Source organism: Lissotriton vulgaris, chromosome 9 (genome assembly GCF_964263255.1).
Source record: "Lissotriton vulgaris chromosome 9, aLisVul1.2, whole genome shotgun sequence".
Lineage (NCBI taxonomy): Eukaryota > Metazoa > Chordata > Amphibia > Caudata > Salamandridae > Lissotriton > Lissotriton vulgaris.
Genome location: NC_141697.1, coordinates 367,608,446 through 367,626,742, shown reverse-complemented (window position 1 = coordinate 367,626,742; position 18,297 = coordinate 367,608,446). Strand labels below are relative to the sequence as shown.

Below are 18,297 nucleotides of genomic sequence, written 5' to 3'. Positions count from 1 at the left end.
GTTCACAATGGACCTCCAAGAATTCAAGCACTTGTGCCAACGATTGGAGAAAGCATGGAGGAACAGCAAAACCCAGGAAGAATGCACCACCTACAAGGTTGCCACAATGGCATGCCACCAACTTATCAGATCTACGAAGAGAAACTTAATTCAGGACAGAATCCTCTCCAACTCCCACAACTCCAAGGAACTCTTAACCATCATACAAGAATGCACCAGACCCCACAGGCAAACGTCCAACGTCCCTTCCTCCCAGGACCTCTGCAACAAACTCAGCTCCTTCATCCACCACAAGAGCAGGGCACTCTATGACAACTTCAATGACCAAACCAAAGCACTGACCCTACCCCATCCACCAGCGACGCCACCCTGCAGACCCAGCCAATCCTCTTCACCTGGACCCCCGTCACCACAGAAGACACCACTAAGACTATAACGAGCATCCACTCCATAGCACCCACGGGCCCCTGTCTGCTGCACATCTTCCACAGAGCCACCTCGGCCATCGCACCAGAACAGACCATCAACTGCACCCTTGAAACAGGCACATTCCTCGATGACTGTCAACACGCTGAAGTCAAACCCCTCCACAAGAAGCCCTCCGCAGACCCAACGGACCTCAAGAGCTACAGACCCATCTCTCTCCTCCTCTTCACCACCAAAGTCACTGAAAAAATCATCAATACCCAGCTAACGCACTTCATAGAATCCAACAACATCCTCTGCTCATCTCAATCCAGATTCCACAGCAATCACAGCACAAAGACCACTCTCCTGGCTGCCACGGATGACATCCACGCACTCATCGATCGAGGCTTCACTGCAGCCCTCATCCTACTAGACCTCTCAGCAACCTTCAACACTCCCACTGCACACTAGCCACCAGACTCCATGAGGCCGGCATTCAGGGAACTGCCCTGGACTGTACCACTCTTTCCTCTCCAGCAGAACTCAAAGAATAAGAATTCCACCCTTCCATTTCGAACCCACAGAGAGCAGATGCGGATTACCCCAAGGATCCTCCCTCAGTCCCACGGTCTTCAATATCTACTTGGCCCCCCCTTGCAACCATCATCAGAAAACATAGACTCAGCATTGTATTGTAAGCCAACAACACCCAGATCATCCTCTCCCTCACCAAGGAACCCAACATCACCAGGCACAGTTTCAAGGAAGGGATGAAAGACGTTGCATCCTCATTAAGCAGCCTCTGCCTGAAGCTTAACTTGGTAAGAAAAAATGTCCTCATCCTCTGGTCCACCCCCACCGCGTGGGACGACACCTGGTGGCCCCCTGCTCTCAGAAACCCTCCCACTCCCACAGACCATGCTCACAGCCTTAACATCATACTCAACTCCTCTCCCACCATGAACAGATCAACGCTGTATCCTCCACTTGCTCCAAAACCCTCTGCATACTCCGCAAGACCTTCAAAAAGATCCCCTGAATCCAGGAAGACCATCATCCACACACTCATCACCAAAAGACTAGACTACGGGAACATCATCTATGCCGGAATCACCAGATCTCTCCTTCACAAACTCCAGACCATCCAGAATTCCTCGGCCAGACTCATCCTCAGCATCCCACAACACAACCACATCACTCTGCACCTCTGCGACCTCCACTGGCTCCCTATTGAAAAAAAGAACGGGAGGCAGATCTTGGTACTACCTCACAGCCAAGACCTGGAATGGACTCCCCTTCAGCATCAGATAAAGCCCTACACGGCAAAGCATCAGAAAAGACCTCAAGACTTGGCTCTTCGGATGACCTTGCAGCTGCATGAACCCCCTCCCCCAGCGCCTCAAGACCCTCATGGGTGCATAGTGCACTCTAAAAATCCCTGAATGATTTATGAGCCAGGAAATGTGCGACCCCATTATGAATCACAAAAAGTGTTTGAGACACTGTTGTAAATAAAATTTTGCGAGACGCAAAACAACACAATTCGTGACTCGCAAATTGTGAGGGTCATACATCTGGCCCTTAGTCTTCATGGCTGTTTTATAACATGCCGGAGCAAAGTATTTATTTGCAGATGAAACTTTGCAAAATTCAAAGATTTCCCCATATGCAAATTTCATACATTTTCATAAACTTTTTTGTCATTTAGCAATTTTGATTAATGTTTACCCATGGATGCTGGTTTAACTAGAAAATGTCCGACGTGAACTGTAAAATTAAAGGAAAGATGCATTTTTTATTCAAACCAGTCAACTGATATTATCTTGTGTGATTTGGTGGATTCTGATAGATTACATTTTGCACAATAATAACAATTTTGCTGAAATTAAAATATATAGATATATACCATTTTAGCAAGGAAAATATGTTGCAACTTTTACAACCCCTCTGCTAAAACAGTGACATACTATTGCTTGCAGGTTGACCAGGCACATCCACCTTTGAATTATAATGTGATGGAAAAAATGGATTATACTGAGATACACACGCTTTAACCTGAAGACTAAAAAGAAGCCTGATCTAAATTCTTTATGGTAAAAAAGCCTCTCATCGAAAATGCATCGGGAAATTCTAATTTTCCATTCATCTAAAAGCCCCTTTCCTTCACTCCTTAATAATAAATGCTTTATAGAGGAAAGATTTCTCTGCAGGTTTTCGGTACATGGAGTGGAGTGGTGACATGACGAGGAGGGGTGAATGGAAACAAAAACGTGGGTAACCTTTGACAAGTTTGCTTTTGAAGCGCATATCAATTAACTTATCTTTACCTCTTTCTTTATGCTCAAAGTTATGAAGAAAATCATTCTGCTGCCTCCTAGATTCTCCATGAAGATCTTGGTCCAAGCATTGATCATCTCTTAGCTTGACTATGGCAACTCTTTCTTCATAGGTCTGCACAGCTACGTGCTCTACAAGCTGCAGTCTATTAAAATGCAGAGGCCCACCTTATGTTAGGTTTAAGCAGTAGAGTAAGAATGAAGGCCCATCTCTCTGCCCTTCTTTGGCTAGCCAAATGTCAACATTTACCTTTCAAGGCCCTTTGTTTCTGCAATAAGGCGCTACATTGTCTGCCCCTGATAGGTATACAGTTTTTCTTTTCTCTTTCTACCCACTTGGGAGATGCTTTCGTGCTAGCACACGTCATTTTGACAGTATTGCCAAATTCAAGAAAGCTTTCATTTGTGGTTGATCCTTCCCAGAGGTCACCTGTCAAGCATGGAATGCTCTCCTTTTGTCTATGTGTTTCAAAACGAGTATCTCACATTCCATAAACTTCTCAATATTCAAATATGCTCCATCTAGTTACTTTGCAAATTAGTTTAATTCCCCGTGTTAAGGGTATTTGTGTGCTTTATAAAATAAAACTCAATTCAAAACATATATATATATATATATTTGTATTCTTGCTAGTTTGAAAGCACGTGTTTTGCTCTTCCACGTTGGTTTGAGGGTTGAACAGAGAGTTTGCATGATTTGCAGATAATATAAAGAAATATATGTGCACATACTAGTTTATTTTATAAAGCTAAAGCATCTAACATATTGTTGTAAATATCCAGTGCTTGTAATGGGTGACAAATCTTGAAAGTTGCAGAACTGCTGTTCATGAAATTTATTTTAATGTCATAAAGTTATTTGAAAGTTTTTTTCAGTCAATACGTAATGCTACCAACGTTGTTAAGAATATTTTTTTGTGATCGTTTATACATGGTCTATATGGTTTTGTATAAACTGGAAATACATTTATTTTAAAGGTACTTACATTATTAACCTATTTCTCCGTAATTCCTGCTTCTTATTGATCCTGTTTATTTCAGTGAGTTAAAATAATATAGTGCAATTTTATAGTCCTTAAGCTTTAAAAAACGAATCTGACAAAATTCGAACATGTAACACTTTTTAATTTCAGTAGTACAAGAATACACTGGAAATTACGTGTACAGTGAAGCTGGTTGATAAACTGGTCAGAAGAAGAGCACTGAAAAGGAAACATTGCCTTTGCATCAACCAAGATTCATAAATTATACAGCCATTTACAAAAAAACTATCCGACAAATTACTTCTTCAAGAAAATACTTCCTCTACACAAAGTCTCATTAACCAAAGTGCAAATAATTACAAGAATAGAGATTTTGTTTACCAATCCTTTCAATATAAAACAGTACAGCATATCTTGGAAAGAATTGAAAAGCTGAATATTAAATTTCTGGAATGTATCGCTCAATGTTTAAATTTCAAATGTTGCGTTAACAAAGGGCCCTTTACTCCTGTGATGTAATAAAGCATTACACTATAGAGCAAAACACTTAAGGGGGTTCTATTGAGTTTATTTGAGGGTGGTCAAAGAGATCTTAGGGCTAATTCTTTAAAAAATATAAGAGCAGTATTTAACTACAAAGCATAGCAATATTGAAATATGGTACATATTGACGGCATCACCAAAACTATTAATGGTTTTTACAGAATTTACAGCATCATTATCAGCACATTTATTTGAATGTTGGAAGCAGGAAAGCGAATGAGATTCCTCAGAAAACCACCTGAAGACTGCTCTAGAATCTCTCCTGCAACAAGCTGCTCTTCAGTGTTCTGGTAAAAGATGAATTCAGATATGGCGACCATGCTGTGTTTTCACACGTAGAGTTTCTATTTGGTGGTCATATCACTAAAAATACAGGATTTGAAAAAAATATTATTGTCTACGCGTGCTCATGGAAGACAATTTCTATGGACTGGAATCTAGAGAACGCTAAAGTGATTCTGGTATTTTACTGACCTCTGTTGGTCGTTTTCTATCAAGAAAGTTAAATAGAGGCAGTTGCCAGAACATTTTTAAATAGAAAGAGGCAGTTTAATAAAAAAAAAAGTCCCTAAGCGGTAGCAGACACGTCCTAGGGCTGATCTCCAGCACCCACAAACAGTACATACACATTTAAGTATATACTAAAGTATATACACAAGGTCTTGAATGCTCAACCTAAAAAACAAAGTGTTTAAGTTTCACTGGCCACTGGCACAACTTAGCATGTACTTCTGAGGCCTTAAGAGAATAATGGTCTAAATTATCTTTAGCTGAACATTTTTTATGTCAAAACTATAATGTTCTCGTAGTTGCTTCCAGCTTGTAAAAAAGACTACATATTGAGACTTCTTTTCATATTGAACAAGTACACCATTCCTACAAAGTGCATTTAATGATAAGGGCATATGTTATTTGTGAATACATAAGTGAATAATCAAACATTGCACTAAGAAATGAGAGACCCTATTGTGTGGTTTATTAGAAGGATAATAAACAGTTATATGGAGGGTTCTCAATTTGTCTTCACTAACATCGTTTATACATAAAAGTCTCTTATTTTTGGTGGCCCGTCATATCATTCATACTCCAAATGATCCCTTTCGCACTGAAATTTCAACATTAGGTCCAGGGCTTAGTAAACTATAACTGCAATGTATCGCTTTCCAGGCAACAGCTTGGCTCTCTATAATGTCTGTCAAGTTTGAAATGCACCATTTTAGGTAAAGCTACAAACAATACCCCTTTGATGTTGCCACAATTTTCTGACACTGATAACCAAAGATTAAACGTGACAAAATGAATGCATTTTCAAAATGCTTTTAGTTATGACCAAATTTCCTTTGGTAAGACATTCAAACATTAGTTGAGGAAGGCCTGAGGGTGATTGAGTTTGCATTGATTAACTATTCACTGACACAAACGTCGGCCTATATATGCTCATTGTTTCTAGAAATTGGCTAGTTTCTTCCTAACCTGGCCTGTATTCTCAAATATCCTGGATTGCCCCGAAGCTACAATTGGAAAAATAAGTCATTTTTCATGATGACAATTTCAGACTTTTCAGGGGAAGTATTTTGTTTTTTTGTAGGATGCACACAATGTAAGATTCTGTCGCAAGTTTAACAATTTGGGCAGAGAATTCTAAACTCTGAATGGTTCAGTCGAAAAATGTGGAATAAACTGTTTGGACCCCATTTGAAATTCTGGACTATTGGCAAAAACACAACAGAACGTCCACAGCACAGCAGTTCACAGATTCCAATGGTTCTTCTCACAGGTCCAAATCTATCTCAAGATACAGTGAAGCTAAATCTCTACATAGCACAGCTATATCTTGTAAAATTAAATGATAGATTTGTCACTTTGGCAAAACATTGAAGAGCAGTGTTTATTGGTTCATCAAAATGTTGGAATTTAAAACTGAGTCTTGTGATGGCAGGATAGATTAAACTAATTGTTGTTTAACAACACAGTTAGATTACAGAAGGTATTACGTTTGCCCTTTTCACTCTAGTGTAACCAGTGGTTAATAGTACTCCAGATAAAAACAACTTATTGGAGGTAAATCTATTTTCAACACCAAAGAATAAATAAACATATGAGCTAGATTTACAATAGCTTTGTACACATATGTACACATAGAATATAACCTAATAAGTGCTATATCTTTCTTTTGGGTTCATGTCTACCTGTAAAAATATTCGTCTGGTGTGTGTTTGTAAACATATCAGAAATCCCTTTCTTCAAATATGGTCCTACGTAGAGATACTGCAATGCATGTTCCATTTGCCTTACTTTATCAAATATTAAATTCAGGTGCTCATCAATTAAATCTTGCAAAATGCCACGTACAGTAAGTATACCAAAGAAGCTGAGATACGTTGTTAACACAATTTAGTCAGATTTCTATTATAGCTTCTTTCATTAAACTTAAAGTAAGATATAGAGTATTTACAAGGTGCAATCCAGTCTTTATTCTGACGCCTTCTACCATTTGTTTTTCAATGTAATTTTATGTTTTCAGGACATAAAATAAATATATGATTGTTCTATCCTTCCATTTGCTTTTCCACTTACTTTTATGTTTTATGGGTATATTGCTACAGAATAAAAGGAAAAACGGTCTCTTATTCACATAAAGTCTTTGAAAATTGCAACAGGTCTAATTTGCATTTAAAGAAGGAAGTGTTCCGCCAATTCATAAATATGTCTGACTTACACCTTTGCGTATGATGCAATTGCGAGTAAGACTTCAGAATTAATGCTCACACCTATTTTCTAGTATTATATGGGTCTATTATGACCTTGGCATTGTATTGTGTTTGTGAACGTCCACTAAATTCGGACTACGTGGGTGTTTACCTCATTTACATAGGACTGTTCTGATCACTGTCCACAGGTCTAAAATAAGTTCTGATCTATTTGTGCACCTTATATGTTTGAAGGCAAACAGACATAGATTGCATGGCTTTTTAAATCAGATATAAAATATTCAAGTGCAAGTTCCAACGTTTCTCTGTATAAGTCAGGTTTATGTCTGGCAAAAAATTGTGAATTCAGAACTAAGGGTCAGATGTAGGTAAATATCATTTACCGATTCTAAAATACCGAATTTCACTGATTCAGTATTTTAGAATCGGTAAATGGTATGTAGCTAATGATTCAGTAAATTATACGTTGCCTGGAGGCCCATAGGAATGAATGAGAATTACCGATTCGGTAAATACCGAATCGGTAATAGAGGGTAGACTTACAAGGGTGGCAGGGTGTCACATTGACACCCTGTTGCACCCCTGAATAGTGCATGGGTGCACATGTGGCACACATGTATGTCTGCCACATGGCACTGTTAAAAAAGCACAAAATAGCTTTTTTAACGGTTTTCGTTATTTGTAGTTGGGGGTAAATAACGAATCCTTAGATGTGAAAATACCTCGATTGAGTGCTTTCTACATTAAGGATTCGGTAATTTACCGAATCGGTATGCTAAGAATTCGGTAATTTACCGATTCCTTAAGTTACCGATTCGGTAAAATACTGAATCCTACAATCATGCCACCTACATTCCAAATGCCCAATACCGGTCGGTAATGGCCGAAATTCAGTAATTCTGGCCGTTACCGACCGGTATTGGGCCTCCTACATATGGCCCTATGTGTTTTACCAACAATACAATTAGGATTTATAAAGATGGCATAGACACACTTTTCTTACACAAATAGCTAAGGGCCTGATTACAACTTTGGCGCAGTTGTGCCGGCTCTCTACCGGCACTGCTGCGCCAAAGCCGTGCACGGACTGCCCACCTGATTATGAGTTCAACTTGTGCAGGCAGACGGTCCTTTTACCTTTCCCAATGGGAGTGGCCCCCTTTGCCACCGCCAGCCTTTTTGTGGTGGGCTCACTGCCATGAAAAGGCTGGCAGTGAGACAAACTCATAATATGCTAGGTAGGACTGCGCCACTCCCGCTCAGCATATTGCATTTCTCATCCACTGCGCCACTGTTCTCTGGCAGAGCTGGCGGTCCACCGCTGGAATGACTCAGAGTCATAATCCAGCAGACAGAACACTCCCACTGTGAGACTGGCGGTACATGGAATGCCTGACTCATAATTTGGCATTTATTTTTATCATGCTAACTCTGGACTGCGGAATGTCTCAATGTTGTTGATGCAGTAAACATTTTTAAATAGAATCCCCTATTTGCCTGAGACACATATGTAGTGGCTGCTTACATTGGTTTTCTCCTAGCTAGCGGAACCCACTCGTGCTTTCAAGTCAATATGTGTGATTTTTCATTCATCCATGCAACTATAGTTTTGTCTGTGCCACTCTACTGAGGTTCCCTCTTGCCCACCTGCTTTTCCTCCCTGGCAAGGGGAGAGGGAGCTTAATTTGACATGGCTTCATTGAACTAATATCACTTTTTCATTCCCTTAGACTGCACCTAGTATAGCCTTGGCGTGGAACCAGTTCCCACAAAAGGCTCCCTTTAAGTTTCATCTGAAAGTAAGTTAATGAGCACATTTATTTCAGCACATCTTGTCTTTTTCAATTCTACATTCAATGAGAGCAAACACAGTAAGTAGAAACGGAACACACACGCTGCTGCTCTTCCTGCCCTGTACCGTGGAAAGATTGCTTGCTAGACCTTTTAATGATTGAATTCCATTTGGCAGATTAGAAATTAAGCTCCTGCAATAATCTTGTGTTACAGCTCCCGCAGCTGCTTTCCAAGCCCTTGGATACACAATGCAATCAGCACCATATTTATGGCTTCTTGCTGCAAAATTCGGCATGGCAGTGAGATGAGCATACTGTATCTATTCTGGATCAGATCTTTGCTGACAAAACATGTATCTCTGATCTTGTAGGCTTAAGATGTCCTCTTCTGAACTGCAGCGCCGACATTGGCACATTCTCATAGCTGGGTCAATCCTTATCGCGTTAGCTCCCCTCTTACCGCGACACTGAGGTGCCTTCAAGAGCTTCACAAGTAGTCTAGGGAAGGAGTCCTCTCCTTTACCGAAAATCACAGCTAGGGAGATCGTTAGCCAGGTGTAAAGACATAATAAAACAAGCATCAACATTTTCAAAGCATTAATCCAGAAACATTGATCCAGAAATTGAATATCTGGTTGCCAAAACCAGTAAAAAACAGGCACATTTTCTATAAACTGAATTCAAGGTTCTTATTCCCTAAATACTTGCCCATTGATTTTACAAATACATTGATACACAGTATGCTTCACTTATGGCTACCAAATGATTATCTAAAGCAGTTACCTTTACACAGCCACCCTTAGCTATATATATTTGGCTAACACTTTTATTGTGTTGATGGCAGATTTTGAAAAGCAATGGCTTGCTGAGGGCTGGCAGCAGTCCTGAGCACAACACAGGCTGCCTGTTTGGGCATGCCAGCAGTGTTTTCCGTTCATAGTAGTCTCAGAAAGTGAAAGCATACACCACGCCGACCACCACAATGTTCCCAATGGTGGCTATTATGGCAATCCATAGCAATATAGCATCATTCGAGGAATAGGTCTCTTCCGGTGGACTCGGAGCTGAGGCTGCAGCATGAACATTGGCCGATGAGTTGAAGAGAGAGTAATCCGTGCCAAATTCTTCATTTGGAGAATCCATAAATGCCCCTCCCAAGACAGGAAGCTGTGAAGAAACGTTTGATAACATTAGGCATTATATGTTTTTTTTACATTTATTTATTTTTAAACATTTACTTCTAAATTTATCAGACAAAAATTATGTAAAGCATATATATACATGCACTGCGTAAGATCAAGCAAACTTGATAACACAGTGGAAGGCTTCCTAATAACAAGCGAAATCATGGTTGTGACACATAGATATACAGTGTAGTAGAATTATGCAACTACAGAGGCATCAAAACAGTTCTCAATGCAACAAAACACACACACAGGCAGTGCAGTCCAAGAGCATTATGGCAGCTTGGTAAATGAGGGAATCAGCGATGAGTCCTCATATCAAAAGAGCCCAAAATAGGGATCTACATTACCAATGGGAGGGTATCGTACATATTTTATTATTATTTTTATTTTTATTTTACAGAGTTTTATATAGTGCAAACTTGACCCGAATCGGGTATCAGAGAGCTTTATATAGCACCAATTGCATTACATTTTTGTTAGGCACGGGGAGATTTAGTGATTTTCCTGGAATCGCAGGATGTTCAGCGCCATTGCTGAGACTCAAACCCAGTTCCCCAGATTCGAGGTCGATCACCCTAGCCATTAGGCTAACTCCTATAATGGTCAGGCATCTATTTGGTTGCTTCCTGAGAGCTAACGGTTGGCAGTGGTCTGGCATAGCCAGTTAGGGGAGCGTTTCTTTCCCTAAGTCTCCCAGATATCCCTCGGGCTAGATGCCATGGGCCTAAGGTCCCAAAAGTCTCTATCTGTTCCTGACAATAGGGTATATTTCGGATCCACTCTAGAGTGTGAGGGTGTTTAGGGGCTCCCCAATGCATAGCTAGTCTGCGCCATGCTAGTAACAGCAGTATAGCAGTCGGGCGAAGCAGTTCTGTCGGGGATTCCTCAACATAGCCCAGCAACATAACTAATGGAGAACACACCAGGGTTTGTCCAATGATGGCATGTATGGTATCACACACCTACCCCCAGAAGTTAGAAACAGCTGGGCATTCCAATGCAATGTGTAGGAAGGCGGCCCCTTCATGTTTGCCCTTCCAGCATCTTGAATCCGCCCGTAGCTTCAATTTAAATATCTGTAAGGGGGTACGTAATATCGATGTAGGAATTTAAAATGTATAAGCCTCAACTTATAGTTCGGGGATAGGTGTTGCATTTGGGAGCAGCAGAATGCCCACTGTTCATCCATGGGCTGGCCCAACAGTTCCGATCTCCATGGCTCTAACGCTCTCGGATCAGTCCATGGGGTGTGTGTCTGCGTGTGAGCATTAATCCTGGTAACCAATGTTATACGGGACAGAGCGACCGATTCTCAAGCGGGTTCATGGTAGCAGGGGAAGCTGGGAAAGAAGGATGCTGCACTTTACAGGTAGCCCTGAATTGATGGTATAGTAACAATTACGGAATCAGGGTTCGGCTCCCATCCTGGTCATCCGGCAGTTCTAGGAATGTGCCCTGTGGGTAGAGATCCCCAAGCATTGTAATACCCATTTTACGGGCCCGATCTATGGCCCAGTTTTCATGTAGGAAGGGAAAATGTGGGTGTGACGGAAGCGGTGTAGCGGGTGCATACAGTAAAGAGGCTTCTGTCCGCTTCCTCAGACCATCATATTGCCCATCTCATGGTTTCAACTGTATTAATTTCATTAGGATGTCTACGGTAATGTTGATATACAGCAACGTACAATAGAATGTGGTCCGCTATGTGCTTTTCAGTGGCCACATGGGGTTGAAAAAGGACAGGCTGCACCCAATAATGTTGAAATTGTGATTGTGCAGTTCAGAGTCAGGCGCCCCCGGACCTCCTTTCGATAGTGGGCGAGTCAGCAAGTCTCAAATTACTCTCGGCTGGCCTCCAGCCCAGACTGTAGCAATCGCAATAGATCGCAAAGATTTAAAAAAGGCTTGAGTCAGATGTATAGATAATTTCACGAATAGATATAACAACTTGGGGAGGACCACCATTTTTATTATGGCATTTCTACCCACCAACGTCAGAGGCAGCGCAGTCCAGAACTTAAACTTATCTTCAAACCAATCTATTAGTCTACCAAAATTCAAGCGCCAAATCGGTTGTAGGTCTCTGCTGAGCCAGAAACCCAAATACTTCACAGCGTCATCCGCCTGTATCAGCGGGAATTCCAGTGTGGTGACTAGTGAGCATCAGTAAGGGGCAAGATGGAAGATTTAATCCAATTTATATTTATACCAGACATACCGCCAAAGCAGAGTACTTCCAGCAGCATGGGGTTTGGGTAGTCATCTGGTTTCCTAATATACAAACGTGATATCATCTGCAAACATTGAGATGGTAAGATTTCTATCCATAAAAACCAGACCTCTGGCGTAGTGATGCTGGCGAATTCTAGCAGCCAACGGCTCCATGGCCACCACAAACAAGAATGGCGACAGAGGGCACCCCTGTCTGGTTCACTAGTGATGGGAAAGGGGTCTGATATTAAACCATTGGCCTGGAGCCAGGCAGTAGGTTTGGCATATAGTCATTTTTTTATCAATTTAACAAAATTGGGGCTGAATCCTAATCTGGGTAGGATGGTGAACTAAAAGGGCCATTCCATAGAATCAAACACTTTTGTGGCGTCAAGGAATACTGCAGCGGCCGGGAATTTGGGATCAATTTGATGGATGATAGAAAAAAAGGTACGAAGGTTATGCGCCGTCGACCTGCCCAGGAAAAAAACAGATTGAGCCTGTAGGGCGATAAGTGGCCTTAACGGCTGCAGCTGTTAGCTATTAATTGAGCCAATATCTTGGCATCCACATTTATTAGCAATAGGGGTCTGGAAGAGTCACAGGGGGTCGCTGTCCTATCTGGTTTCAGTAGGGTAAGGATTACAGCCTCTCTCATGGTCAGTGGCAGCTCCCCAATTTCAAGCGATTCTTGATATACATCAAGAAGGCGGGGTGCAAGGATTTGTGCATATGGCTTATAGAATAGTGTTGTCAGCCCTTCTAGCCCACGAGCCCTTCCGGTTAGGAGGCCACTAATAACCTGCGTAATTTAATCTACTGTAAATGGTGCGTCCAAGTATTTTCTGTGAGCAGCACTCAACCAGAGGAGCACCAGTGAATCCAGATAGTCGCATAGGTCCAGATTTGGTGCCCGCTGCGTAGCAGTGTAGAGGGAAGAATAGAATACGGTCAAGTGTTCATGTGTGGCCACTTGACCTCTGATAGGGGAGGAGTCATTATCTGCAAGCTCCACAATAAAGGTGGGTTTTGTGCGCTGTTTAAGTGCGAGGGTTTTACCTGGCCTATTACTGTCTCCATAGCTTCTTCCCCTTGCATTCTTTCCAAGAAATCTGGGTTCCCTCTCCGCTTCTATTTCAAACCCGGATATAGTGCTACATATAGATGCCAGTATTTTAGGGTCACTGGAGCTGAAATAAAGTAACTCCAAAGATGTAATATCTTGCTCGAGTTTAGTAAGAGTCAAGTGAATCAAACCAAGTACTCCAGATTGCTTAGGGATACAGGCCCCTTTTATTACCGCCTTAAAGGGCTCCCACAACAATCTACTGAACCGTCATTAGTTGAGAATAAGTGCAAAAGTTCTAATTTGATTTCCTATTTAAATGAAGCATCTAGCAGAGCATGTGGGGAAAGTCACCACCTGAATGTGTGCAGTAAAGTATTAGGAACCTCCCACTGAAGCACTACTGGAGCATGGTCTGAGAGCGTGCATGGCATGTGAAGGGTGTCCATGGTCCAGGTCGCAACATCGCTTGTGATCAGTCAATAATCCAGTCTGGACCAGGGGTTGTGATAGGAAGTGATACAGGTACCCTCCCTGGCATCGGGGTGTCTGTTGCACCAAACATCTATAAGTCAGTGTTCAAGTATGATATTATTTAACTGCTGGGTCACTTTTTGGTGGGGATTGCGTGGGGTGCCTACCCTATCTCAGGCATTATCTAAAATAGCATTAAAAATGCCTCCCCAAATCACTGTGTCACGTCCCATCGCCATAATATTGGCTTATACTGTAAGGAGAAATTGTGGGTCGTCCACGTTTGGACCATAGACTGCCACCAAGGTAACCTGCATTGTTATGAAGCAGCCCATAACAATAATATAGCACCCCTCCGGGTCTATTTGCATGTGCATTGTAGACCAGCTCAGTCCCCTCCTAATAAATATTGAGACTCCCCTGGCATAACTGGTGTATAGTGCCGAATGTATCCCCCCCCCCCCCGAATCTGTGTTTCAGCTTTGGGTCAGACCTGTGCTGCAAGTGGGTCTCCTGAAGAAAGCATATATTAATACAGTGCCTGCAATGGTATGTATGCATTAGCCTAGCTTTCCGAAAGTCGTTAAGCCCTCTCACGTTCCACGTAAGGAACCTGTATTTCAGTCATGAGAAAATAGTGAAAAAAGCACAGCGTGGGTCAGTCCTTAGAGGGAACCGTCCTGTGAAGTTAGTAGAGAAAGCGCACAAGAGCTGTGACACTAGAGTTATCTTCCAGAAATATAAAGATGTCTCTACAATGTGTAAACCACAAATGTTATAAAACTCATGCAAGTGCAGTGCAATCAAGTAGTTTTTGTCTGTAAATTCTTTGAACCCCATTACCCACCCACCCCCCACCCACTACAACCTCTCAATCAGGTCGAGATTTGGAACCCCCCACCCATCCACCCTAAAATTACCCTATCACCCAATTTGAACTCAAATACATGGGAGATCTCCCTGTGGGGGTCTGGGACAAAAGCTTAAACCTGCCAGCTGGCAGTGTGGCCAGGCTTGTGCGAGAATATAACAGATTCTGCTCAATGAAGACTAGGAAATAAAAAGAAGCATTTGCCTAAAAACTGTTCTACTTTAGGTCAGTAGTCAAGACAATTATGACAATGTAAAAGGAGTAGGGTCAAAGACCCAACACACAAGGAATCATAACATTTCAACAAGCCAAATATTGTAAAGGACCAGTAGGCAACAGCATAAATTGGCATCAGCTTCCATCAATCATTATCGCTCAAGTTCAGATCAGGAGTGGAATGTTGCGAAGGGCATGGAGACGATTACCGCGGGTAGATGTGTTTAGTGTATTTTAAAGCAGACTTTGCAACCGTAAAGAAGTGCGTGTGGCCTTCATGCGTAATTATTAGCTGTGCCGGATACAACATGGGATATAGGAGGGAGACATTCTGTAAAATCCGTTTGTCAGCATGAACTCCCTGCCCACAGCTTGTACAGCAAAGGTGTATTCTGGGAAGAAGATCAGTTGGTTGCCCTGATGTATGATGGGGCTTTTGGCCCTAGCCTCTTTGAGGTCTGCATCCCTGTCTGCATAGTTAAGGAGTTGTGCAATGATCAGGCATGGCGGCGCACCTGGCGGCAGCAGGGGACCAAGGGATTGGTGAGCACGCTCTGATGGAGTGAGGTGGTATGATTCAGAAAAGGGGGTGGTGATGAACAGAGTGTCTGAATTAAGCAGACCACTCTTACCCAGTCCAAAGATCAGGGCTTGATCCATCACCGTTATTTATCTCACTGCACCATCCCAGCTCAGAACCTGGCTATATGCAAATCAGTCTGTCCCTGGCCCAGTGCATCATGGGAACAACATTTTGTGTACCCCTCTTGAAATCAATCTCCCATAACAATAATGTTTACTAATTGCATGTTTTGTGAAAATAATCACCCATAGGGTAAGATGCACTTATTATTTTACTTTTACACACAGGAATACTAATTTTGCTTGCATGTTGCAATAAACGTAGCTAATATGTAATGTTATTGTATTGTGAACTAATGTGCTGTTTAGTTATAAACAAAATGCTATTTAAATGTGCTTTTTGTACACGTATTGTGAAAAGAGAAGGTTGATTATGTAAGTATAAAACGCATTTGTGTGGGTTATTTGCTAGGTAACAACTAATGAGAAACATTAGTATGGTGGGAGACAAACAGAATGGGTTTCAATTCAATAACTAACATGAATTTGTGTGTTGTTTCTATGATAGTTCCAAAAAGTGGCCTCTGAGGCCTAAACAAAATGAACGTGTGGGTAAACTGTGAGCAAGAGCTGAAAAGCGCAGGCGCGCTAAAATCTGCGAGTCAGAGTGAACTGCTTGTGTCCGAGAAAAGTTCAAGGCTGAATGTGGCCCGGAACCTAGGATGGGTGCCAAGCATGGACGATGTAATGCTCAAGAGCCTGGGAAAGAGGATCGATGTTACTAGTCAAGGATGCGCTTAGGCCGCAAACTGAACATACCAAAGACCCTTTATTTTTCTGCTGACACATAGAGAACAGTGTGTCGTAATGGTGAAATGATGCTCACCCACCCCGAAACTGTCCAATGAGAATTTGAATGAGGACTGACAAGTTACTTTTAGATAGATTAAGTTAGGAGAATTAAGGTATAAAAACCCCTGGATTTGACTAGAAGGGGTCGCTTTTTCAATTTCTATCGGAGATGCTGCCCGTTTGCTCACCGATTCCTGGATGTAAGACTTTGTTCTATTTTACCTTGTTTGCTTTGCAGGACGTAAGGATAAGATGAGGGTGTTAGACAGGGATGTTAGGAGAGAATGAATTTGGAACTATCTGTTCTTTGCTAAACTTTACTGAAATCTAAACTAAAGCGATTTTCCTTGAGCTCTGAATAAAATGATCATTATAGAAATAAAGTTTGAGATTTTACTAAATAAAGATTTGACTAATGCATAAATGTCAGACATAATAAAGTTTTGCTTTTAATAAAATTGAGAAATGGAATTTTAAAAGCTGGTCTTGTGATTTTTCTACGCCTAATTTTCTTTCTAGCAGATCCATTGCCATTATGGTGGTGTGTCTGAATAATCCAATGTTTAATAAACTATGATAATTTGTTTGTTTTAAACAAACTGCAGGTGTAAATAATAAATAGTTAAATAGGTTTAGAAGCTCCACCAAATGTTACAGCATTTCTCCATTGCGATTCACCAAAAGCCTTGAAGCCAAGTTTAAGTGAGTAGAGTAATTGTGCAGTGTTATGGGCCCCACTGGTGCATGTTTTGTGTGTGCAAAGGTTTCTGGGAAATGGTGAGTAATGATTAGAAGTAATTTTAGGAGCCGCGCTGTAGCATCCACAATCATAACCTGGGCCAAACAGTTCACATAATAGGTTATTGATGAATAGCTCAATTTTTGGAATTGCTGTTGATTCTGGAAGGCCAAGAATTTGGATGATGTTCCATCATGAACGCGCCACCAAATTTTCATTTTTAGCCTTAATAACAGAAAGCACTTTCTCCATGCTTAGGATCTGTGTTCGAGACTCAGATAGCGAGTCTTGGGTGTCTGACAGTCTGTTTTCCAGAACGTCGAGGCGAGTTTCATGTACATCCACCCATTTTTTAACGACATCGGGGCTTGAGGTGAGGGCATCATTTTACTGTCTATAGTTTTGAGGCTGGAGCGCACATCAAGCAGGATAGAGCACATGTCTTCTTCTGGGTGATCCCCCATTTCAACAGGGCCCTGGGGGGCGTCCTGCTCCGTCGCATCGAAGTTTTTAGACTGCAGGATCCATTTCTGTGCAGTGATTTCAAGGATGACTAAGCCTGGCCTGCAGAGCCCCTTCAACAGGCGGCCATCCTGCAGCGCATCATAGCCACTCCCCCAGGCATTACATGGTTTATGATAGCATACCAAAAATATATTTAATGGACATTGACACAAGAGATTTTAATACTAAATATTACTATTTGTTAGACGTGGACGAGCCACTGAAGGCTGAATTTTGCTTCAAGCTAAGTGCCTGTCTCTGGCTCAACTCAAAGTCCTCTTGGAGGTTCGAGTCAAAAACAAGCCAAGCCTGCCCCTTTTCAATTCTAGGCTAATTAGAGATATATATATATATATATATATATCACCTACTGGCGGTCGCCAGTAGGTAGTTATAGTTAGGACCTTGTTCATAAAGTTTTTTTTACTTTTGCCAATATCTTTGGCGCCAGTTAAAGGATCTTTAGGAAATTTTCAAAAATAATGGGGCACTCCCGTCAGCTCCTGTCTTGAAAGTTTTGGGGTGATTCGTCAAGTAGGGGCTGATAAAACAGTGGGGTCCCAAAACACGTTTTCCCCATGTTAATTTCCATTGGAACTTTAGACAAAGCTACAGCCCGAACTGCTGAACGGAATCACACCAAATTTGGCAAAATGGTAGGTTTTGGTTTAGAAAGAGCCCTTTTTTCAAATGGTGTAAATCCATTCAGCAGTTCCAGAGAAATTAAAAAAAAGAAAAGTTTCAATATCTGAGCACCGAGGAGGGTTCGTGAACCCTTCCGGGCCCGAGCTTCACTCTGATCGGCTGTCAACATTCCGATT

General features: G+C 41.7%; 1 protein-coding gene across 1 annotated transcript in view; it reads right to left on the bottom strand.

Moving 5' to 3' along the window:
- Positions 1 to 3,857: 3,857 nt before the first annotated feature.
- Positions 3,858 to 18,297, bottom strand: part of C9H14orf132 (chromosome 9 C14orf132 homolog) — a 388,656-nt gene continuing 374,216 nt past the window's right edge. The window contains exon 2 of the mRNA XM_086937737.1: positions 3,858 to 9,941. Within this exon, the coding sequence (XP_086793863.1) occupies positions 9,720 to 9,941 (222 nt within the window). The 3' untranslated portion in view covers positions 3,858 to 9,719. The remainder of the gene's footprint in view (positions 9,942 to 18,297) is intronic.